Raw genomic sequence first — 26,211 nt, forward strand, 5'->3', positions numbered from 1 at the left:
CATGGGACCACACTTTGGCGCGAAAAGTGCAAATCAATCCCAGAACAACAGCAAAGGACCTTGTGAAGATGCTGGAGGAAGCAGATAGACAAGTATCTATATCCACAGTTAATCGAGTCCTATATCAACATAACCTGAAAGGCTGCTCACCAAGGAAGAAGCCACTGCTCCAAAACCGCCATAAAAAAGCCAGACTACAGTTTGCAAATGCACATGAGGACAAAGATCTTACTTTTTGGAGAAATGTCCTCTGGTCTGATGAAACAAAAATTGAACTGTTTGGTCATAATGACCATCATTATGTTTGGAGGAAAAAGGGTGAGGCTTGCAAGCTGAAGAACACCATCCCAACCGTGAAGTATGGGGGTGGCAGCATCATGTTGCTGCCACCCCCATCACAAAATAGATGGCATCATGAGGAAGGAAAATTATGTGGATATATTGAAGCAACATCTCAAGACATCAGCCAGGAAGTTAAAGCTTGGTTGCAAATTGGTCTTCCAAATGGACAATGACCCCCAAGCATACCTCCAAAGTTCTGGCAAAATTGCTTAAGGACAACAAAGTTAAGGTATTGGAGTGGCCATCACAAAGCCCTGACCTCAATCCAATAGAAAATTTGTGGGCAGAACTGAAAAAGCGTGTGCGAGCAATGAGGCCTACAAACCTGAATCAGTTACACCAGTTCCGTCTAAAGGAAAGGAACAAAATTCCAGCAACTTACTGTGAGAAGCTCGTGGAAGGCTACCCAAAACGTTTGACCCAAGTTAAACAATTTAAAGGCAATGCTATCAGATACTAACAAAGTGTTTGTAGACTTCTGACCCACTGGGAAAGTGATGAAAGAAATAAAAGCTGAAATAAATCATTCTCTCTACTATTATTCTGACATTTCACATTCTTAAAATAAAGTAGTGATCCTAATTGGCCTAAGACGGGGAGTGTTTTCTAGGATTAAATGTAAGGAATTGTGAAAAACTGAGTTTATATGTATTTGGCTAAGGTGTATGTAAACTTCTGACTTCAGCTGTATATTCCAGACTGAAAACAATATTTAATATCACCAGCACGTGTCGTGAAATTTGTTGACTTTGTGGCAGCAGTATAATAGAATTACAGTAATATATTAAAAATTAAATAATTTGTACAAAACTAGAAGTAAAAAAGTAGTGAGGTCGTGTTCATGGGTTTAATTTCCATTCAGAAGTTCAAGATGCAACTTCAGCACAATCTTGAATAGTGGAGCAGATAAGGGGGGGATGTTCCTTTTTTGTTATAGGTGTCGATTTGTATTTCATTTCAGCTTTGCCTTCCGCCACTGATAGGAAACCACTTGAGTGCTTGCAGAAATCATTTTGTGATCAAATTGAATATTGTTCCATGTATTTTAACTTCTTTCCTTTTTCCCCTACCGCTCCAGTATTGCACCGTCAGAGCAGATAAACAATTAGTATATATTAAGTGACATGTCCTTTTTTTGTTTTTGATATTTCATCCCTCCTCTGGGAGGACAGCTGTTCCACAGAAGTCAATTCATTGCATATTTCTGGCTGAGTCCAGCTGCCCCTAGTCAACTTCCATGTCTTAATTCAATTTATTCTAAGACTCTAATAGTTAAGACCAACTGGTAATTTATCAATCCTGGATCACAGTATTAGATTAAACCACCTCCTCTCTGGGGAAAACTAATACCCCATCTGTTACTTTGATAAATGCACCGAACACATAATATTAAAGTGCAGTAGAAATTTTTCATTGGAAATCAGGGCCTGAAGAATTAAGTCCAATCTTAAATACTTAATTTGCTCTGATCCATAGAATTCTGGTGTCTGTGGCATGCATTGCCTCCATATATAAATAAAATATAAAAAGTTCAACAATTCTTAATCAACTTGCTGTTGTTAATCTTTATAACTTCAGCATCAAGATTCAAAATACATTTGTTATCAAAGAATGTATATAAATTATTCAACCTTGAGATTTGTTTGCTTACAGGTAGCAAGAAATCCGAAGGACCCAATTTAAAAAAAGACCAACCCCCCCAACCCTCTCTGTGCACAGAAAAAGAGAAAAAAAACAAATCGCGCAAACAATAGAAGCAAGCAACAACAACAACAACAAAACTGAGTCCTTAGATCCAAATCCCCAGAGTAGGCCTAAAGCCTCAGTATTCAGTTCATCATATTAATGGGGTAAATCGCTACAAAGTTCACAGACACGAAGCACAGCAGCCGGGGCAGAGTCACAGCTTTAGTGTCGTGGAGAGAGGAGCCCCCAGTCTATCGGGGCTAGTCTCTATTCTGGCAAATTTCCATCATATCTGGGATCCAATTTTCTTGATGGCACTTTGTACCATGGCAACAATTAAAAAAGATTTTGTGATAGCCACCGTGATTCATTATTGGTAATTTCACTGCCTGGTTTATTTGATATATTCATCAAAATACTGTAGTGTGGTTGATTGGAAGTTTCTGAACTTTTGCAGGTAAGGATGTATCAGTTGGGGACTTTGCATTGAAAGGATTGGAGCCAAACTCCAAACTGCAGCTTTTACAAAACCTGTAAAATACCCCACTGTGCTTTTCAGGAACGTTCGTAATAGAAATCCAAATAACCTTTTTATCACAGATGAGAGACTTAAGTAGATTTAAGCATGGAGGTAATGAGTGGCAAAACGTATTGAATGAATACATTGCGATTATATACCATGCAAAGAAAAGTTACAGTAAAAGAGGAAGCATGTACTCCATGTAGAGAAAAAGCATTCAAGGAATAAAACGGAAGAATTGGAACCAGGAATAAGCTATCTGGTCACTTGTACCTGCTCTATTATTTATCTAAGCAACATACATCAAAGTTGCTCGTGAACACAGCAGGCCAAGCAGCATCTATAGGAAGAGGCGCAGTCGACGTTTCAGGCCGAGACCCTTCGTCAGGACTAACTGAAGGATTTGTCATTATTCCCATATATTTCAGTTCCCTTCAAGAAATTTCTCCTGTTTTCAGTTTCAAGTAGCAGGAAGGATGTTTCTGGTCAGGGAAATGTCCTTCCTGCATCAACCTATTCCCTGTAAGGGTTTTATCATCTTTAATGTAATGCTGGCTAGACTTGGTTAAGTCTTCCACGCTGATTCAGGCTCCTGAACCACGACACTGATCGCAACCTATGGACTCACTTTTAAGGACTCTACAACTCGTGTTCTCCACATCTGTTTATTTATCTATCCGTTTTGTGTTTACAGTTAGACCGCACATTGGTTGCTTGTCAATCTTTCTGTGTAGTTTTTCCTTTGATTCTATTGTACTTCTTTGTTCTTCTATGAGGTTATTTCCAGGGCACCTAGGGGCAACTCAAGTGGCAGCAGTAATCTTAGTGAATACGATTAAATACTGTCGTTTCAGCTTGATACAGTTAAAAAGGTCATTACAGTCACAAAGATGTGTTAATGCATTTAAATGAACTATTGCTGCTTAAAACTGACCAAAACAACACTGATTGTGGACGGAAGGTTCCACGTAGGAAACGTGATTGCAGGTCGGGGATACAAGTGTGCTTAAGGAAACGGAGTTTTAAACTCCCTATATGGACTATCTTGCTGCCAAAGGTGCAGACTCTGGTGATAAGATCGATGATCTCAGAGCTAGGGTTCTGAATCCAGAGAGACATAAGGACTGCTCAATGGACCTAGCAGTTACGTGCCATCCTTTTTACCTACTACAAGAGTTCTCCAGGGTCATTTTGTAGCAGTATACATTCCACCTCAGGCCAATGTCAATCAGGCTTTAGATGATCTGAGCAATGATCTGAACAAACACGAAACAGCGCATCCTAACACCTTCACCATTTGGGAGATTTTAACTGGGCCAGTCTGGAAAAAAATCACTGAACAATTACCATCAACAGAACACTTGCAATACCAGAGGAAACAACACACTAGAGCATTGCTACACCACCATCAAGAATGCCTACCATGCTATTCCACACCCTCAATTTGGGAAGTCTGATCACCTGGCTGTACTTCTACTCCCTGAGTATAGGCAGAGACTGAAGACTGCAGCACCAGTAGTGAGGACCAAGAAGGTATGGACTGCTTTGAATCGGTGGACTGGACTATATTCAGGGATTCATCTTCAAACCTGGATGAGTATGCTGCAGTTGTTACCAACTTCATTAAAACCTGTGTGGATGATTGTGTACCTATAAAGGCTTACTGTACATTCCCAAACCAAAAGCTGTGGAGGAACGAGGAGGTCCATGGTCTGCTGAAGGCTAGATCTGTGGCATTCAAGTCTGGTGACTCAGGCCTGTACCAGAAAACTGGGTATGATTCACGGACAGCTATTTCAAGGGATTAGAGAGAATTTTGAATGAGGTTGGAGGCAACATCAGATGCATGACAACTCTGGCAGGGTTTGCAAGACATTACCTCCTACAAAGCAAAACCCAATAGCATGAATGGCAGCGATACTTCACTACCAGATGAGCTCAACACCTTCTATGCCCGCTTTGAAAGGGAGAATACAACTACAACTGTGGAGATCCCACGAGTATTCAAGGACATTTTCAATCTCTCACTGCTGCGGGCAGAAGTTCCCACTTGCTTCAGAAAGGCAACAATTATACAAGTGCCTTAGAAAAATATCAGTTGCCTTAATGACTATCGCCTGGTAGCACTCACATCTGCAGTGTTGAAATGCTTTAAGAGGTTGGTCATGACTAGAATGAACTCCTGCCTCAGCAAGGACCTGGACCCATTGCAATTTGCCTATCACCACAATAGGTCAACAGCAGAGACAATCTCAATGGCTCTTCACACGGCTTTAGACCACCAGGACAACACCAACACCTATGTCAGGATGCTGTTCATCAACCATAGCTTGGCAATTAATACCATCATTCCCACAATCCTGATGAGAGGTTGCAGAGCCTGGGTCTCTGTACCTCCCTCTGCAACCAGAAGACCACAATCTGTGTGGATTGGTGATAACATCTCCTCCTCGCTGATGATCAACACTGGTGCACCTCAGGGGTGTGTGCTTAGCCCACTACTCTATTCTCTATACACCCATGACTGTTGTGGTGGACATAGCTCAAATACCATCTATAAACTTGCTGATGATACAACCATTGTTGGTAGAATCTCAGGTGGTGATGAGAGGGCATACAGGAGTGAGATATGCCAACTAGTGGAATGATGTCTCAGCAACAACCTGGCACTCAACACCAGTAAAACGAAAGAGCTGATTGTGGACTTCTGGAGGAGTAAAGCGAAGGAACACATAGCAATCCTCATAGAGGGATCAAAAGTGGAGAGGGTGAGCAGTTTCAAAATCCTGGGTGTCAAGATCTCTGAAGATCTAACCTGGTCCCAACATATTGATGCAGTTATAAAGAAGACAAGACAGTGGCTATACTGCATTAGGAGTTTGAAGTATGTCAACATATACACTTAAAAACGTCTATAGATGTACAGTGGAGAGCATTATTACAGGCTGCATCACTGTCTGGTATGTTGGGGGGGTTGAAGGACAACAGCACAGGACCGAAAGAAGCTGCAGAGGATTGTAAGTTTAGTTGGCTCCATCTTGGGTAGTAGCCTACAAAGTACCCAGGACATCTTCAAGGAGTGGTGTCTCAGAAAGGCAGAGTTCATTATTAAGGATCTCCAGCACACAGGGCATACCCTTTTCTCGATGTTGCCATCGGGTAGGAGGTACAGAAGCCTGAAGGTCCACACTCTGCGATTCAGGAACAGCTTCTTCCCCTCTCCCATCCAATTCCTAGGACACTACTTCACTTTTCTAATATACAGTATTTGTTTTGCACAATTTTTAATCTAGTCAATATACATATACTGTAATTGATTTAGTTATTATTGCCATTTTATTTTGGTTTTTTCTTTTATATTATGTATTGCATTGTACTACCGCTGCTGCAAAGTTAACAAATTTCACATCACATGCTGGTGAAAATAAACCTGATTCTGATCTGCAGGAAAATGAATCTCAGGGTAGTATATAAACTTTGAAGTCACCAACTTTGGATTTGATACATCCAAAATTACTGAATGGTGAAAGTTCTGGAGGTCTGGGCCGTGTCTTTCTGATTTTCCTGGATATAGAATGGCTATACACAAATGCATACAGCACAGAAGCAGTCCTTTGGCCCATCATGTCCTTGCCAACCATCAGCTACCCACTTACATTAGTCTCGTTCTTTTTTATTTTTCCTGCATAACATCAACTTCAGTTTCTGTACACTGGGGGAATTTACAGTGGTCAATTAACCAAACAATGTGCACGTCTTTGGGATGAGGGTGAAAACAAGGGCACCCAGGGGAAACCCATGCTATTATAGGGAGATGTGCAAACTTCATACATGTAGTACCTGAGGTCATTGAACCCAGGACTCTGGCACGGTGAGGTAGTGGCTCGACTAATTGTACCATTGTACCACCCAAAATATGTTGGAGGAAAACTACACATAGTACATGTTTAAAACATATCTCGGCAACCTCATGCTAATTAGTTTGACCTCTTTACTGGGAAAACTTATAACTCAGGACAAAATGAATTTCTCATTTAGAAATTGGAATTGGATTTTTCTTGAACAGAAAAGCCTACAAAAATTAGTGGATACGCCCAGTCTATCACAGGGAAAGCGCTCGCCACCCTTGAGCACATCACAGAAAAGCAGTATCCATCATCAAGCACCCATCGTCCAAACCATACGCCAATCTCACTGCTGCCAATGAAAAGTGGGTACAGGAGCTTAGATCCCACACCACCAGATTCAGCTGCAGTTATTACCCTTCAACCATCAGGCTCCTGAACCAGAGTGGAAAACTTCGCTCTCCTCAATGCTGAATTGATCCCACAACCTATGGACTCACTTTCAAGGACTCTACAACTCACACACAAAATGCTGGAGAAACTCGGCAGTTTAGGCAGCATCTGTGGAAAAGAGTAAACTCTCTACATTTTGGGCCTAGAACCTTCATCAGGACTGGAAAGGAAGAGGGAAAGAAAGAAGTCAGAATAAGAAGATGGCAGAGGGAAGGAGGAGGTAGAAGTACAAGGTGGCAGGTGATAAAGCGAAACTGGAAAAGGGGTGTGAAATAAAGAGCTCGAAAGTTGATTGCTGGTAAAACTCATATTCTCAATATTATTTATTTATTACTTGTTTTTTGCTTTTGTATTTGCACAATTCGTTGTCTTTTGCACAAAGTTGTTTGTCAGTGTAGTTTTTCTTTAATTCTATTGTGTCTTTGTATTTACTGTGAATACCCGCAAGAAAATTAATCACAGTATAATTTATGGTGATATGTATGTTCTTTGATAATAAATTTACTTTGAAATTTGGATCTTAAAGAAAGCAAATATTGATTTGTTAAAGGCAAGTCATATTTAAATACCTGAGTGCATATTTCATGAAGTAATAGTGAGTTGATGAAATCACTGCAGGTTGATTGTATTTTCAAAGGTTATTTGATAAAATGCAATAAAGGGCTTGTCAGCATAATACTTTATACTTTATTGTCGCCAAACAGTTGATACGAGAACGTACAATCATCACAGCAATATTTGATTCTGCGCTTCCTGCTGTCTGGATTACAAATATTAAATATATTAGTAAATATAAAAAATTTAAATTTTAAATCATAAATAGAAAAATGGAAAGTAAGGTAGTGCAAAAAAACCGAGAGACAGGTCCGGATATTTGGAGGATACGGCCCAGATTCGGGTCAGGATCCGTTCAGCAGCCTTATCACAGCTGGAAAGAAGCTGTTCCCAAATCTGGCCGTACGAGTCTTCAAGCTCCTGAGCCTTCTCCAGGAGGGAAGAGGGACGAAAAGTGTGTTGGCTGTGTGGGTTGTGTCCTTGATTATCCTGGCAGCACTGCTCCGAAAGTGTGCGTTGTAAAGTGAGTCCAAGGACAGAAAATTGGTTTGTGTGATGTGATGTGCTGCGCTGTGTTCACGATCTTCTGCAGCTTCTTTCAGTCTTGGACAGGATAACTTCCATACCAGGTTGTGTTGCACCCTAGAAGAATGCTTTCTACGGTGCATCTATAAAAATTAGTAAGGGTTTTAGGGGACAGGCCAAATTTCTTTAGTTTTCTCAGGAAATAAAGGCGCTGGTGGGCCTTCTTGGCAGTGGACTCTGCTTGGTTGGACCAAGTCAGGTCTTTTGTGATATTGACCCTGAGGAACTTTAAGCTTTTGACCTGTTCCACTTGTACACCACTGATGTAAATTGGGTCGTGCGGTCCGCTACTCCTTTTGAAGTCAACAACCAATTCCTTTGTCTCGCTGACGTTGAGGGATAGATTATTGTCTTTGCACCATGCCACCAGGTTCTTAATTTCCTCTCTGAACTCAAACTCATCATTATCCGAGATGCAGCCTACAATTGTTGTGTCATCAGCAAACTTATATAATTATATACTTATATAATTGAAGCCTGTGAAATAAAATTGACTTTGTGATTAAGAGATTTTCTTAATTGTGATTAAGAAAAGAAGATTAATGGTGAATGGTTGCTTTTTGGACTGGAGAAAGGTGAACATATTTGTTCCTCTGTGTGTAGTGTTAGACAGAAAGAGCATGTCCCAGGGCTCACTCAACTGTTCAATGGGTCATTGCTGATCATCCACTTCAATGTTCTATTCCTACTCTTTCTAATAGCATTCCTTAGCATTAAGAAATGGACCATAAGATATAGGAGCAGAAGTAGGCCATTTGGCCCATCAAGACTGCTCCACCATTCAATCATAGGCTGATCTAATTCTTCCAGTCATCCCCACTCCCCTGCTTTTACCCCATACCGCTTGATGCCCTGGCTAATCAAGAACCTATCTATCTCTGCCTTAAATACACCCAATGACCTGGCCTCCACAGCCGCTCGTGGCAACAAATTCCGCAGATTTACCACCCCCTGACTAAAGTAATTTCTCCACATCTCAGTTCTAAAAGGACAGCCTTCAATTCTGGGTCGTGCCCTCTTGTCCTAGATTCCCCTGCTTTGCCATATCTAATCTGTTCAGGCCTTTTAACATTCGGAATGTTTCTGTGAGATCCCCCCTCATTCTCCTGAACTCCAGGAAATACAGCCCAAGAGCTGCCAGACGTTCCTCATACCGTAACCATTTCATTCCTGGAATCATTCTCGTGAATCTTCTCTGAACCCTCTCCAATGTTAGTATATCCTTTCTAAAATAAAGAACCCAAAACTGCACACGATACTCCAAGTGTGGTCTCACGAGTGCCTTATGGAGCCTCAATATCACATCCCTGCTCTTATATTCTACACCTCCTGAAATGATGGCCAACATTGCATTTGCCTTCTTCACAACCAACTCACCTGGAGGTTAACCTTTAGGGTATCTTGCACAAGGGCTCCCAAGTCCCTTTGCATCTCTGCATTTTGAATTCTCTCCCCATCTAAATAATAGTAATAGTCTGCCTATTTATTTCTTCCACCAAAGTGCATAACTCTACACTTTCCAACATTTGCCACTTCTTTGCCCATTCCCCTAAACTATCTAAGTCTCTCTACAGGCTCTGTTTCCTCAACACTACCCGCTCTTCCACCTATCTTTGTATCATTGGCAAGTTTAGCCACAAATTCATTAATACCGTAGTCCAAGTCACTGACGTACATCGTAAAAAGCAGCAGTCCCAACACTGACCCCTATGGAACTCCACGGGTAACCGGCAGCCAGCCAGAATAGGATCCATTTATTCCCACTCTCTGTTTTCTGCCGACCAGCGAATGCTCCACCCATGCTAGTAAATTCTTTGTAATTCCATGGGCTCTTACCAAAGCTAAACAGCCTCATGTGTGGCACCTTGTCAAACGCCTTGTGAAAATCCAAGTACACCATGTCTACTACATCTCTTTTGTCTACCCTGTTTGTAATTTCCTCAAAGAATTGCAGGAGGTTTGTCAGGCAGGATTTTCCTCTCGGGAAACCATGCTGGCTTTGGCCTATCTTGTCATGTGCCTCCAGGTACTCCGTAATTTCATCCCTAACAATCGATTCCAACAACTTCCCAACCACTGATGACAGGCTAACAGGTCTATAGTTTCCTTTCTGCTGCCTCCCACCCTTCTTAAATAGCGGAGTAACATTTGCAGTTTTCCAGTCATCCGGTACAATGCCAGAATTTATCGATTTGAAAGATCATTGTTAATGCCTCCGCAATCTCACCAGCTACTTCTTTCAGAACCCAAGGGTGCATTCCATCACGTCCAGGTTTATCCACCCTCAGACCATTAAGCTTCCTGAGCGCCTTCTCAGTCGTAATTTTCACTGCACAAACTTAGTTCCCTGACACTCTTCAATGTCTGGTATACTGCAGACGTCTTCTACTGTGAAGACTGATGCAAAATACACATTCTGTTCCTCTGCCATCTCTGCATCTCTCATTACAAATTGAGGCTGGAGATATTGTATTGATCCTATATCACCGAGGAGATCATTCTGGACTTCAGGCATGCTAGGAGCCACACTCACGTCCCCATCTACATCAATGGAGCTGTAGTGGAGCGTGTATCAAGCTTCAAATTCCTTGGTGTCCACATTTCCGAGGATCTCACCTGGTCCCTGAACTCCTCCATCCGATCATAAAGGCGCAACAGCACCTTTATTTCCTGTGGAGCATCAAGAAAGCTCACCTCTGTCCCAGGATACTGATGGGCTTTTACCGCTGTATCATTGAGAGCATACTCACCAACTGCATCTCAGTGTGGTATGTCAATTGTCCCGTATCGGACCACAAAGCACTCCAGTGTGTGGTGAAAACTACCCAGCGGATTATTGGCACCCAATTGCCCACCATCGAGAACATCTACCATAAACGCTGCCTGGGCAGGGCAAAAAGCATGATCAAGGATGCATCTCACCCTAACCATGGACTTTCTACTCTCCTCCTATCCAGTAGGCGCTACAGGAGCCTCCGCTCCTGCACCAGCAAGCACAGGAAGAGCTTCTTCTCTGAGGCTGTGACACTGCTGAACCTCACATCACAGCACTAAGCAGTATTGCACCCATATTGTACTGTCTCAGTACTTTTATATTTGTGTGCTGTAGCACTTTTTATTCAGTTATTTTGTAAATACTATTCTTTGCATTTCTGGTTAGTGCTAACTGCATTTCATTGGCTTTGTATCTGTACTCGGCACAATGACAATAAAGTTGAATCTAATCTCATCTAAATCTACCCTCGACCCTCTTTTACTCTTAATATACCTAAAAAAGCTATATATACTTAACACCTTATATACTTAAAAAATGTATCTCTGACTTGACCTCTGCCTTGTGTAGCAGTTAGCGCAATTGCTTTACAGCGCCAGTAATCAGTTGAGTTTGATTCCTGTTACTGTCTGTAAGAAGTGTGAGAGTTTTCTTCTGCTGCTCTGGTTTTCTCCCACATTCCAGGACGTATGATTTAGGGTTGGAGTTAGTAAGCTGTGAGCTGCTTTTGGCGACACTTGCGGGTTGCCTCCAGCGTATTCGCACTGATTTGATTTGACTTGACTCAAAACGATGCATTTCACTACATGTTTCAATGTACATGTGACAAATAAAGCTATTCTTTCATTTCATATGTTCACCGCACTCTGATGAAATTACTCCTAATCTTTGTTCTATGTTGTATATTTCCATATCCTGCTATTGTGACCTTCTGCTCTGACTTTTCATCTGTTAGGAATATTGTCTGTGCATCTCATTGTTTGCTCTTGTTCTGATTCATTATCATGGATCAGAATTGGGTATAATATCACTGACATGCATCGTGAAATTTGTTGTTTGGTAGCAGCGGAACATAAAATACTAAGTTACAAAAAGAAATATATATTTTTAAAAATTAAATAAGTAATGCAAAAATAGTGAGATAGTGATAATTGTTCCTTTGTCCATTCAGAAATCTAATGGTGGAGAAGAGGCTATTCCTAAAACATTGAGTGTGTGTCTTCAGGCTCCTCTAACTCCTCTCTGATGGTAGTAATATGAAGAGAACACGTCCTGGGTGATGGGGTCCTTAATAGCAGATGCCACCTTTTTGAGATATCACTTTTTGAAGATACCCACAATGCTGGGGATGCCTTTGCAACCCACTGCAAATTTTTTTCCAATCCCGTATAGTGACCCCTCTGTACCAGACAGTGATGCAACCAGTTAAAATGCTCACCACGGGACATCAATAGAAATTTGCTAGAGCTTTTGGTGAGCCATATATACCTGCTGGAGTTCCTTCTTCATAGTCACATCAATATGCCGGGCACAGGATAGATCCTCTGAGATATTGACACCCAGGGACCTGAAACTGCACACCCTTTTCAATTCTTGATAAGGGTTTAGTGTGTGTTCCCTCAACTTTCCCTTCCTGAAGTCCACAATCAATTTACAAAACACATGGATTAGTGGGGTGATGAAATTTAATGCTGAGGTACAGAATGATGTATTTAAGTATCAAGAGTAAAGAGGTAATATAATCTTTACAAATCTTTCAAATGGCAGGAGAGTTTGTGAAAGCAGTTTACAAAGGCTTTATAAATATAAACATAAAGTGTAAAAGCAAAGCAGTTATGTTTAACACTAAAAACACTGGCTTGGAGGGAAAGTCTCTTAACCTGGGCACTGTACTTCAGGAGGACTGCAAAAAAAAAAATTAGGGATAATAGACTTCTGTCAACTGGAACAGTTGGGATTGTTCTCTTGGGAGTAGACTAAATGGGGAAAAGATTGGACAGGTGTTTGGTATCATAAATAAAGAGACATTTTTCCATTGAAGGATGGATTGACATTGCTGACATTGGCATAGGGAACAAAGGTAAATGCTTTCTTATTCAGTGAGTAATCATGAGGAATTTCTTTAGCCAGAGGGTGGTGAATCTGTGGAATTATTTGCCACATATGGCTGTAGAGGTCAAGTCATTGGGTATATTTAAAGCAAAGATTGATAGGTTCTTGATTAGTAAGGGTGTCAAAGGTCAGGGAGAAGACAGGAGAATGGGGTTCAGAAGGATAGTAAATCAGCCATGATGAAATAGGGTGGACTCAATATTTAGGAGCAAAATGCTGATCACTTTGTATTTTGATTTAAGTGGCCTATAAAGATAAGAGGGTGTGATTAATGTGCAGACTTTATTTACGAAAAGAGAAAATTAAATTCTGCTCCTATGTCTTATGGTCATCACTCAAAAGGCTGAAGAAGCAGTTTCAACCATGACAAAGAGCAGTTGAATAACTATGGGTTTAAAAAAAATAATTGCAGGTCTCCAGGCTAGGAGCCAAGATAGAAATGGTCTGGGTAACTTTTACTTTAAAAATGCTAGCATATACCCAAGGCCTCTTGTCACCAGGCAATGTGAAATATTAAGATGAGCTTCCAAGCAAACTTATGGGCCATATGAAAAGCACGGAAAAATGATGAAAACTTTGGGGATGTTTCTAGACTAATGCAAAATGAAATTCAGAGATTTAAGAACACAAAAAATTCTGCAGCTGCTGGAAGTCCACAGTTGCGCACAGAAAATGCTAGAGGAACTCAGCAATTCAGGTTGTATCTAGGGAAAGGAATAAAAAGTAGAAGTTTCGCGTGGACACCCTTTAACAGAACTGGAATCAGCTCGAAAGGTAGTCCCTTTACTCCTTTTCAAGGATGTAGAAGAGGTCAGATCATGGTGGACAGAGATGAACAGTTGCCTACAATTTATTTGGAACAAGGCCGTAGAACATTTAAAAACACGTGAATTTTGCAAATCAAAATCCTAAAAAGGTTATGATACAGGAGGAGGTCAATTAAGCCATTTGGGTGGAGAAAATAGTTTGCTTTAATCATGAGGTCTGCAGCCTAGTAGATTGTATCTCTTTATGTGCACCACATATTTTTCAAATGTGGGAGGGTTCTGCCTTTTGAGACAGTGAGTTTTGGATCTTGAACCCTGTCAGTGAAAAAAAGATTTTCTTCACTTCTGATCCTACTATACCTTGTATATACTGTATGTGCCCTGATCTTTAATTCTGAAGGGAAGTGGGTCTGTACCCATCAAGGCTCCTCAAAACTTTAGGCACCTCAATTAAATTAAACAAGAGCTACAAGGTAATGTTGCAGCTCTGTAAAATACTGATTAGACCCCACATGGAGTATTGTGTTCAGTTCTGGTTGCCTCATAAAAAGGATGTGGAAGCTTCAGAGAGTGTGCAGGGGAGATGTACCAGTATGTTGCCTGGATTGGAGAGTATGTATTATGAGGATGGGTCGAGTGAGCTAGGGCTTTCACTTTGGAGTAAAGGAGGATGAGAGGTGACTTGATAGAGCTGCACTGGATGATAAAAGTGAACAACCAGAGACTTTTTCCCAGGGTGGAAATGGCTAATAGGGGTCATAATTTTACAGTGATTGGGGGAAGGTATTGGGGGGTGCGGAGTCAGGGGTAGGTTTTTTTTAAACACAGGAATAGGTGCATGGACCGCACTGCCTGGGATGGTGGTAGAGGCAGATTCATGAGGGACATTTTAAGAGATTCACAGATAGGTACATGGATGAAAGAAAACAACCTTATCCAGTGTTTCTAACCACTGTAACTTTCCAGTCCTGGCACTGTGTAAAAATACAATATCTTTCCTGTGATTATGATGACTAGCTGGATTGGGAGTTATTGTATGTCAGTGAGAAGAGTCCTATCCTGTAGGTTTTTCCATTCCATTCTATAGAGAGGAATTGAGGAAAATTAATTTGTTGCCTGAGGATGACAGCACTGACTGACAGAACCATAACCTATAACGTTACAGATGTTATGATGGAAACTGGGATGGAATAGGGTAGTTTTTGTCAAGGACCACGTAGTCTCCTGTGTCACTATTTTCTATTTTATTTTATGAACCTGTATTTCAATGTTCATTTTCATGAAGTTTAAATTAATAGGAACTATTTATTCATTTCAGGGAGATAAGTTTCAACTGTCGCGATCACCAGTTTTATTTTGAGGATTGGCCATGAATTCTGTGAAACATGGTAACGTTAGCAGATAAAAGTTGGAACTTTATGAAATAAATAAGGAAGAAAGTATTTAATAAATTCTCAGAATTATAATGCACTTTCTTTCTGTTGTGTTTTGATTTAACTTCTGTCAGAGGCTCAAGTTTTTGAATGGAGAGATGTTATTGACCTTAGAATTAATATACAGCTGAGATAACTGATCAGAGAATTAATTCCGCTGAGTTCATCCTATGCAGATGGCAACAGTGCATTTGCTACTTAATCAACATATTCTGGTTTTGGTTTTGATTTTGAAAGCTTCCTTGTTTCTTAACCTATTTAATACTTTGGAAGTAAAACTTAAAGTATCTCTCCAATTGGCACAAGAAAAATTCCATTCTAATGCATCAAAGTGCTTTTGTGGCCTGAATCCCAGATGTTAATTTGATGTGGAGCATTGGCATTGTTTCTGGTGTGTCTCCTTTTCCTCTGAATAGCATATTGGAGGCCTATATAACTTAAAGCAATCTCTTTACAATTGCAGAATTATTTCACTCAAAACTGCTGCAGATCTTTGTGGCACATCATTTCATGTGTCTCGCTGTGACCTTTAGCTGGAATGATGGGAGGTGGTAATGATAAACACACCCATTCATTTACTGAAATGATCACTCAAAAGTGCTTTGTTTCTCTCATCAGCATAGAGAATTTCCACATGTATCTTGAAGACATCATGCGACATCGATGGGAACTCGAAGAGGGGAAGGAAAACCCACTGCAGGGAATACACTTTAGGGGTCTTTCTTCCAGGGTAATTGTAGAAATTTTGCACAGACTATGTGATTACCGTTTGGATGCCACAGATGTATTTGACCTTCTAAAGGTAAGGGATTTTATTTTTTGGATTTTTTTCCCTCTTAAATATATTAACCTAGAGCAGGGGTGCCCGATCTTTTTTATGCCATGGGCCAATACCATTAAGCGGAGGATCTATGGATCCCAGGTTGAGGAAACCTGATGTAGAGGAATATTAGCACAATGGCGTTGGTCAGGTTGTTGAAATGTTGATGTTTTTGTAAGTATAAAGTCGGTGTGCCACAATAAATGTTCTCAGTAGCGATTATAAACTTTGCAGTGTGCTGGTATAGAACAGTTTTTAAAGTTGCTAAATTTATCTGCTGCAGATGTTTTCAGTGGCTTCCCAGTCTTAATGACTCTTGTGTTCTGCTCTGATTCAAGATGTTTTTCACTGTACTTTCCTTCAAGGTTAGATTATTTATAGTTTTTGTAAAGATGCTGCTGTTAAATACAGGAACATGAAAATTGTGATTAGGTACCACATCTCTACTACTGAATTTCACTATTGTATTATTCTAAGCTCCAAATCCACTGTCTTTATGAACAAAATTATCAAGGGTTTAATTCCTTACATTTTTTAAAGTCAATTTCAAGTTTACTTTTCGTTGAATTAATTTGCATACATCTGACTGTTAATTGTACACCATAGAAATAGGCCTTTCAACCAACCATCATGCCTGTCTATAGTAACTGCATTTGCCTGTATTAATTCAATATCTTTCTGTTCCTTATTCACTAAGCTTGCATGGGGTTTCTTTATGCTTGTACCTTATGCCTCTATTAATAAAATTAAATATCCTTTTCTTCTTGAAGTAATTTTCACAATATGTCTTTTGGAGATTTGTGTGCAATCCTCTGAGCCTGCACCCTCTTATAAACCTTTGATTATTTGCCTCTCTTTATCCTTCCAGTGAAAATATATCATTTTTAATTTAATTGGCTCTGCATCTACTGCCTTCTCCAGTCTATATGATCTCTTGAAATCTTTTATCTTCTATATGGACTACAAACTTTACAATTATGTCTTGTTCAGGCCCTCCCTACAAGCACCCAAATATCTGTAGATATTACCCCACTTAATCCTGGTCACACCCCCATAAACCTGATGACTTTTGTAAGGAGGAGCAAGATCCAATAAAGGCAAGTGTTGGACCTGGTTAATGAAGGCGTAGGCCAGATCAAAGTGGCAGGGTTGCGTGACACTGAATCTCAAGTGGTGAGATCAAGAAGCACAAGGGATGATTTGCCCACTGCCCGCATACTCTCAGATGTCTTGATGTTAGGTACATGCATTCATTCCAATGAACTGCAGAGCAAGTTTCCTCACTCTTCACCTTCAGTAAATTTGTTCTTACCCATATATGTATTTTGATGTGATTTATTATCATACTGAGAAGGTATGGTTACTATATTACTATATCAAATGGTTTTTGTGTGCTTTCCCACTGAAAGACAAAATTAACTTGGGAGTATCTGTCAAAATTTAACCAGTTCATTACTGGGGGGGGGGGGGTGGTGCGGCCTGTATATCCAGGTCTGAGTAATTACTGTATATCAAGAAGAACTGTGGTGCTTGAACTTGAAAGAATGAACTTGGGTATCACGACTGCATGTCTCCCTCCTGTCTTACTAAAAAGCCAAAGCAAGGATGTGGTCCATGTTTACCTTTTTTTTTCCTCCACAGTCTCCCCACCCATCACAATTTCTGTAGCTTATGCTTCATAAATTTCTCACATCTTGTAACCTTTTTTGTGGTACTCTATACTTTTTTAGGCTGTATATTCATATTTGTAGACTATAAAACCAAATAAAGATGCTTATTGGGAGGAATGGTGTTACAAAGCATGATTTAGAGTCATAGAACACTACAACACAGGAACAGGCCTACAGCCCATCAGGTCTGTGCTAAACCATTGATCTGCCTAGTCCCATCAACTTGCAGCTGGACCATAGCCCTCCATACTCTTCCCATCCATGTGTCCAAATTTCTCTTAAATGTTTAAATCAACCCTGCATCTACCACTTGAGCTGGCAGCTTGTTCCAAACTCTCGTCACATTCTGAATGAAGAAATTCCCCTTAATCATTTCACCTTTCACCCTTAACCCATGACCTCTAGTTGTAGCCTCATCCACTTCAGTGGAAAAAGCCTGCTTGCAGTTTACCCTATCTATACCTCTCATGATTTTGTATACCTATATAAAAATCTCCCTTCAATCTTCTACGTTCCAGAGACTAAAGTTCTAACCTAGTTAACCTTTCCCTAGAACTTTTTTTTAATCTGACTCTTGGTATGATGTATATGAATTTTGTTTCAGGGTCTCGAAGCAGATAGCTTAAGAGTAGAAGCCCTCGGAGAGGACAACACTGGGGCTCGATACTGGTATTTCTATGGCACCAGGCTGTACAAAGAGATGCCTCCACCAGCACCGCCGAAGGAGGACCCAAAATATAAACTATCAAAGAATGATAATAAGTAATTAAAATTTTGTATTTTAATTCATTTAAATTTCTTTAAGTACAAGGTTGATTCAAATTGCCCGTTAATTAAGTGCAAAAATTCATTTTGATCAGTGTGCAGTGATGTCTCTCAGTTGAAGTATTGGAATTAGAGAGTACCTGGATATTTCAGGTAATTCTCCTTGAATATAAGGACTGTCTTAATGGCTCTGGCCCTGTAGTCACTGGAGTTTAGAAGAATGAGGGAGGATCTCATTGAAACCTATCAAATATTGAAAGACCAAGATAGAGTGGACGTGGAGAGGATATTTCCTATAGTGGGAGAGTCCAGAACCAGAGGGTACAGCCTCAGAATATAAGGATGTCCCTTTAGAATGGAGATGAGGAGTTTCTTTAGCTAGAGGTTAGGGAATATGTGAATATATACAGCTATGGAGGCCAAGTCATTGAGTACATTTAAAGCGGATTCTTGATTAGTAAGGGAATCAAAGATTACAGTGTTTTCCTTTCTTGGCCTTTTTGGCCCAATTATTCTTCTGTCTGCCTATGGGTTAATTGCAGGTGTGTGTTTTTTTTCAACTACCTTTTTAAAATAAAAACAGAAACAGGTGTGGACTGTTCGGTATGTTTGTGGCTGGTGTTCTAGCTCAATGTCATTCCTTCTGTCTCCCGGTTTCATCCCTTTTGTGTCGAGATTGCTTGTGACTTCGCAAACAAGGTATTTTCTAGATGCTGGAAATCCAATGCAACCCACACAAAATGCAAGAGGAACTCAGCAGGTCAGACAGCATCTATAGAAGTGTATAAGCAGTCGATATTTTGGACCGAGACCCTTCTTCAAGACTGGAAAGGAAGGGGGAAGATGCCAGAATAAAAAGGTGGGAGGGAAAGGAGGACCAGCTGGAAGGTAATAGGTGAAGTCTGAGGAAAAACTTCTTCACACAGAGAGTGGTGAATCTGTGGAATTCTCTGCCACAGGAAACATTTGGGGCCAGTTCATTGGATATATTTAAGAGGGAGTTAGATATGGCCCTTGTGGCTAAAGGGATCAAGGGTTATGGAGAGAAGGCAGGTACAGGGTTCTGAGTTGGATGATCAGCCATGATCGTACTGAATGGTGGTGCAGGCTCGAAGGGCCGAATGGCCTACTCCTGCACCTATTTTCTATGTTTCTAAGACAGATTGGTAGAAAATGTAAGGGGCTGGAGAGGAAGGAATCTGATAGGAAAAGAGAGTGAACCAGAGGAGGAAGGGAAGGATTAGGAGACCCAGGGGGGAGGTGATAGGCAGGTGAGGCCAGAGTGGGGAACCGAAGAGAGGGAAAGGGAGGGGAAGAAATAATTTCCGGAAGGAGAAATCGATATTCATGCCATCATGTTGGAGGGTAACCAGACAGAATATGAGCTGTTGCTCCTCCACCCTGAGAGAGACCTCATCATAGCAGAAGAGAAGGCCATGTACCAACATGTTGGAACAGGAAGGAGAATGGGAATTAAAATGGCTGGTATCTGGGAAGTTCCATTTTTGGCAGATGGAGCAGAGGTGCTTGACAAAGCAGTCCCCTAACTTACCGAAGTTGAAGAGGCTGCATCAGCACCACCAGATACAATAGACAAACCCAACAATCCACAGGTGAAGTGTTGCCTCACCTGGAAGGACTGTGTGAGGCCCTGATTGGAGGTGAGGGAGAAGGTGAATGGGCAGGTGTAGCACTTTGGCCGTTTGCAGGGATAAGTGCCAGGAGGGAGATTAATGGAGAGAGGTAAATGGGCAAGAGAATTATAGAGGGAGCCATCCCTGCGGAAAGTGGGAGGGGAGGTAAAGATTGTTGGTACAATCCCTTTGGAGATGGTTTAAGTTGCAAAGAATGATGTGTTGGATATGGAAGCTCATGGGGTGGTAGGTTAGACCAAGAGGAACTCTTTCCCTATTAAGGCAGCAGGAAGGTGGGGTGAGAGTGGATGTCCAGGAAATGGGGGAGATGCGGATGAGGGCAGGATCAGTGCTGGAGGAGAGGAAACCACTTTCTTTGAAGGAGGGCAACATCTCCAATTTCCTAAAAAAAAACAGATGTGGAGGTGAAGGAACTGAGAAAAAGAAATAGCATATTTACAGAAAAAATTAGTAGTATTTTCTAGATGCAGGTTTCCCCCGCCATCCGAAGGTAGAGCGTTCCTATGAAACGGTTCGTAAGCTGGAATGTCGTAAAGCGAAGAAGCAATTACCATTTATTTATATGGGGAAAATTTCTGAGCGTTCGCAGACCCAAAAGTAACCTATCAAATCATGCCAAATAACACATAAAACCTAAAATTACAGTAACATATAGTAAAAGCAGGATTGATATGATAAGTACACGGCCTATATAAAGTAGAAATACTTTTCTACAATCATTGCCGCACTGTTCTCCATAGCGAAAATCTCACGCAAGCGCTCTCGGCAGAAACATGGTGCAAGCGCTGTTGGCAGAAACATGGCACAAGCGCTCTCGGCAAAAACACTCTCTCCAGTAACCTTCAAGCTATGAAGCTGCCAAATCATACCAAATAACACGTAAAAATACACAGCCTATATAAAGTAGAAATAATGTATGTACAGTGTAGTATCACTTGCGGGAATCAGGAAGACATCGAGCACACTGATGATGGTGTGGTAGGCTGAGTCATTGGAGGTTGGGGTGGTGCAGTGGCCCCCACCCTCCGGGCAGCTGACTGATACCGATCCGCGATGAAATCAGCAATCGCCTCTGATCTGGGTCGACATTTATGTGCCGAGCGGCACCTAATTAATTAGCTTGTTTATTTCGGCTTTTTTTCTTAAAGGTGTACTGGGTGCGTCCCGACTACCGCTGCATTCTTCGCGGATCGGTATCTGTCCGCAGCCCAGGGGTTGGGGTGGTGGGGCACTGGGGTGTCATCTCGTCATCTGTTTCCATCAGGGCAGGCAGGTCATCTTCTTCTATGTCTGCTTGCCTCGATGCCGAAGGTCAAGGTTCGTCGTCTGCTGTTGCTGATGTTGAAGGCTTGAAAAACAACAGTATGCTTGACTGCTTAGCCTCGCGCATTTTTCTATCATACAGTTCTTTGTAAGGACTCAAACCGTCTTGCAATTATGCCCTAAACTGACATACCCTTTCAAAATTAAAGTCGTACTTTTCTGCAATAATTTACAGCGAAAATCTCATGCAGTTGCTTCACATTCAGTTCCTGGACATCTTCACTTTCGGTCCGTTTGCTACTGCATTCGGTTTCAATTGTTATCCTTTCCTCTTCCAATTGCATCAGCTCTTCATCTATCAGTTCTTGGTCATGGGATGCCAAAACCTCTTCAACATCATCTTTGTCAACTTCCACAAGCCAAACTCATTTTGTCCTTACTTCGTTTACCACGATCGAAACGCTTAATTATGTCTAGTTTTACGCTAAGTGTAACACTCTTACAAGCTCTTTTAGGCTTTTCTGATACCTTAGAACTCACCTTGAAAATGGATGCTCACAGGCACGTGTTTAAGCAATGCCGGTGAGAATGCAGTTCCGAATCCAGGAGAGAGCGGCTGCTCGGGGCGTGCGCTGCTTTTTTTCGCGCGCTGCCTTTTTTTGTAACAGTGAAAACACCAAGAACAGGTAACTAATGTAGGTCTTTCGTAACAGCAATGTGTGGTAAAGTGAATGTTCGAAAAATGGGGGATTTCTGTATTGTCAGATGTTAACTTTCAGTGAGTCACTGTAACCTTTGCTTTCTAGGAAAGGAAAGAAACTCAAAGAGGAACAAAAAATCAAAAATTCCAAGATATTACATAAAAATATTACAAAAACTGAAAATGAGAAGCTGAAGAAAAAGTGGAAACTTCGTTACAGTTTATCAAAATCAAGGTAGGATAGAACATACAAACAGCAGTTCAGTTTCATAATGTGTTACAGTTAAGTAACATTTTGCTGAATAATGCTTGTTACTGTTACAATTAACACATTTCTTCCAGACTTTAAGATTTCCGTTTCCTGTTTAGGTTTGAGCGAGGAGAAAAGGGAAGTGGATTGCTTGGTGGAACCTCTGATGAAGAGGCTAATGTGCAGAAGGAAAATGATGCAATTGGATGTAATGGTAAGAATGTATAAGGACAAAGCACTATTGGTGGTACTTATTGGCAGGTGACGAGTGATGAAGAATATGCGCTAAGTGGCATTTAGTAAATTGCTAATTAGATGTAGATTATGGAACTGAAACAGTTCATGATTATATCATACTGATATGAAGCATTTAATAAAAATCCCAATCATATGTTAGCTCTGGGGGGTGCTGGTGGAAAAAGTTCATATGTGCTCAGTTCTGGTCACCTCACTACAGGAAGGATGTGGAAACTATAGAAAAGGTGTAGAGGATATTTACAAGGATGTTGCCTGGATTGGGGAGCATGCCTTATGAGAGTAGGTTGAGTGAACTCGGCCTTTTCTCTTTGGAGTGGTGGAGGATGAGAGGTGACCTGATAGAGGTGTATAAAATGATTAGAGGCATTGATCGTGTGGGTAGTCAGAGGCTTTTTCCCAGGGCTGAAATGGCTAACACAAGAGGGCACAGTTTTAAGGTGCTTGGAAGCAGGTACGGAGGAGATGTCGGGTGTAAGTTTTTTTTACGCAGAGAGTGGTGAATGCGTGGAATGGGCTGCTGGTAACAGTGGTGGAGGCAGATATGATGGGGTCTTTTAAGAGACTCCTGCAGCTTAGAAAAATAGAGGGCTATGGGTAACCCTAGGTAATTTTTAAAGTAAGGACATGTTTGGCACAGCATTGTGGGCGGAAGGGCCTGTATTGTGCTGTAGGTTTTCTGTGTTCCTGTATCATTGAAGTAACTGTGCCACAAGTCCTTGATTTGCACTCTTGCTGTACAAATATAAATGTTGTTAAGTCATCCATAATGCTAAACAACCACCCCCATGTTCCTTCAGCACATTAGGCATGATATTGAAACTTCTGAAAATAGTCATTGGGTTATCCTTGGGCTACTTCACATTTGTATCACCTGGTTCTGGAGGCCTAATGTCAAAAAACTTCAAACGTTGGTGGATTTGTATTTATTTTTGTTTCAATTGCATGAGGTTTGATTGGCACGTAGTATTTTCTAATCAGGTGTATTTTACATACTTAGTCGAGGTGGTGAGAGTCTTGGGGGAATTCAGATTAATTTATCATGTGTACATGGGAACATTCAGTGGAATGCATCGTTTGCATTAACAACCAACACATTCCGGTGCCAACATAGCACGTCCACAGTGCTCAGTCGAGCACACAGAACAGAACAGCAGCAGCAAAGCAAGCCCCTTTCCTCACTCCCATCAAACCTCCGACCCACCCCACACACAAACAGTCCTCCAACTCCAGGACAGACCGCCGGGCTTCAACTCCTGGGCTTCGATCTTCGGTATCGATTCGGGTTCCTTAGACAGTAGTTTAACTTGGATGTTATTCTTCATAGGGTTTGACAGCATTCCTCAAGTGTGGTGAATACCAAGCCAAAATATAATACTAATTCTCTCCATGATTAATTTCTGGAACTAGTTTCTTCAGTACTGCATATAGATGAAAAGAGCACATGGAGTCTTGTATGTCACACTTTAGAAGAATGGAAACATCTGGCTGAGTCCTTTGGAGAGAGTCAGTGTGCAAAGGAAAAGAAGCTGTATAAAATATTAACTGAGAACTTCATCCCTGAGATCAGCAATCTACTTGTACAGAAGGTGAGCTCATTTCTGTTTAGGTAAATATAGGTAACATCATAAGTAGGACAAGAGCATAGGGGCATGCCCAAAAATTTATCACAGGCCAGTCAGCAAAACTTTGTAGAAGCAAGAAAAAAGAGTCAAAATAAAATTTATTTTTGAAGTACCAAGGTAGTAATGTTACCATATTCGGGGCAGCACAGTAACATAGTGGTTAGCACAGCGCTATACAGTACCAGTGACCTGGGTTCAGTTCCTGCCTCCGCCTGCAAGGAGTTTGTGTGCTCTCCTCAGGACCACGTGGACTTCCTCCAGATACTCTGGTTTCTTTCCAGAGTCCGAAGATGTATGGTTTGGCAAGTTAATTGGTCATTGTAAACTGTCCCATGATTAGGCTAGCATTAAATTGGAAGATTGCTGGGCAGCGTGGCTTGAAGGGCCATATGGACCTATTTGCTGTATCCCAATAAAATAAAAAAATCCTACCTTGAGATTCATTTTCTTGCAGATATTTGCAGAAAATAAAGAAATACAATAGAATTTTTGAAAAACTATTCCAATACAAAGACCAACAAAAAATCGTTTGCAAAAGAAGACAAATTGTGTAAATAAAATAAATAATATTGAGAACATGAGTTGTAGAGTTCTTGAAAGTGGGTCTGTAGGTCGTGGCATCAGTTCAGCGTTGTAGTGAATGAATTTATCCACAACGATTCAGCAGACCGACGTTTCAGGTGTAATTACTGTTCTCGATCCTGGTGGTGTTGGACCCAAAGCTTCTGTACTCCCTGCCTGTTCGTAATGTGTGTTCATTTTGATAGTGCTTGGAAAGGGGAGAGACGTGTGGCATTTGAAATCAGTTATATGCAAAAATTATAAGGTGAATATGCGACAATACCTTCTTAGGTGGAGAACAGTTGTGATCTACAATTTGCTGCCTATTTGGTTGATAAAAAACATAATCACTTAGAGCTTTCAGGAAGAAATTGGATGGGAAAATACTTTACAGAGATGAGGAAACAAGTGGAGAAATGGGATGACTTGAGGAGCTCTACCTATAACCAACATTGTATGCTGAATAGTGGTTTCCAAAAAAAAAGTTTATGAAATAAAAAGGCTTACAGAGTGTTTTCCTCCTTTAGAATTTTCTTCTTGATTGATGCATGTTGGTGAGTCTCTTAGGAATGTAGGGGACGTGTTTCATCTCTAAATTGATCGATTTAATTGCTTGGCTGTCAGAAGTTAATTAATATGTTTGGCTTTCAAGATCAGTCTTTTATTTCCCTTTTGAAAGGACTTGGCTTGTAACTAATGGGAAGAAAGGTTTTATCATTCTCCACTTGCAATTATCCATTGTGCTAGTCCTTGGAAGGAAAGTGCAGTCTTTGGTCAGAGAAAATGGGAAATACAGAGCTGCAGAATGAAGATGTAGTTCATTTCCTATTTTCAGTCCAAACAGTTGATCCTTTAAATTGTGGATTTCATGGTATTTATAGCTGAATAACACAAATTAACGGGGTTTCTCCAATATAGGCTTAGATGCTATCTGAATAAAAACACATTATAGCTTGTGGCAGAAACTCATTCCAAAGACTAAGCCACATTGGCTGTCTTCATTTAAAGTGTAAGCCGATGATGGTGGCCAACATGAAATCGTAACACTTTCAATCGACAAAGATGTAAATAATATTCCCAGTTTCCCCTTCACCACTGAGTGAGTGACTCTGTATCTCAGTGTCAAAAAATAACCATATGGCATAATTAAATTTTCTTCTGGCCTCAGGAGAAACAACTGCAGAAGAAATTTGCTGAAATGCTTCCTCGTAGGGCTTCAGATCGTCTCCTTGTGAAACGTACCCAGCAGGAGGAATTGGTAAGTGATCATTTCCACCATCTCTTTCCCAATTGCATGCTGCAGATGATGGGCGAGTCACCTTCATTGTACTTTTAGAGAAACACTGTGTGGATGAGGTAAAAAGATGGATGGGAGCCTGGAATGATCAGATCCCTACCACCCCATCTATGTGACCATGTCCCATCAATTACTGCATCTTCCTTCATAGTATCCAGCCCTATTAGCAAAATATAGGGCTACGTAGGAGGGAATGTTAGATTGATCTTTGTATAGGTTAAAAGGTCGGCACAACATCATGGGCCAAAGGGCTTGTATTGAGCTGTACTGTTCTATGTT

General features: G+C 40.9%; 1 protein-coding gene across 3 annotated transcripts in view; it reads left to right on the forward strand.

The window, feature by feature from the left end:
• LOC134353583 (uncharacterized) overlaps positions 1–26,211 on the forward strand; it is a 98,183-nt gene that overhangs the window by 42,340 nt on the left and 29,632 nt on the right. For 2 of the 3 annotated variants that reach the window (XM_063061666.1, XM_063061665.1), the window contains exons 3-8: positions 15,690–15,873; positions 18,166–18,323; positions 22,051–22,179; positions 22,314–22,408; positions 23,860–24,038; positions 25,804–25,893. In XM_063061666.1, the coding sequence (XP_062917736.1) occupies positions 15,690–15,873; positions 18,166–18,323; positions 22,051–22,179; positions 22,314–22,408; positions 23,860–24,038; positions 25,804–25,893 (835 nt within the window). The remainder of the gene's footprint in view (positions 1–15,689; positions 15,874–18,165; positions 18,324–22,050; positions 22,180–22,313; positions 22,409–23,859; positions 24,039–25,803; positions 25,894–26,211) is intronic. The other variant, XM_063061667.1, reaches the window with a different exon arrangement.

This window comes from Mobula hypostoma, chromosome 11 (genome assembly GCF_963921235.1).
Source record: "Mobula hypostoma chromosome 11, sMobHyp1.1, whole genome shotgun sequence".
Lineage (NCBI taxonomy): Eukaryota > Metazoa > Chordata > Chondrichthyes > Myliobatiformes > Myliobatidae > Mobula > Mobula hypostoma.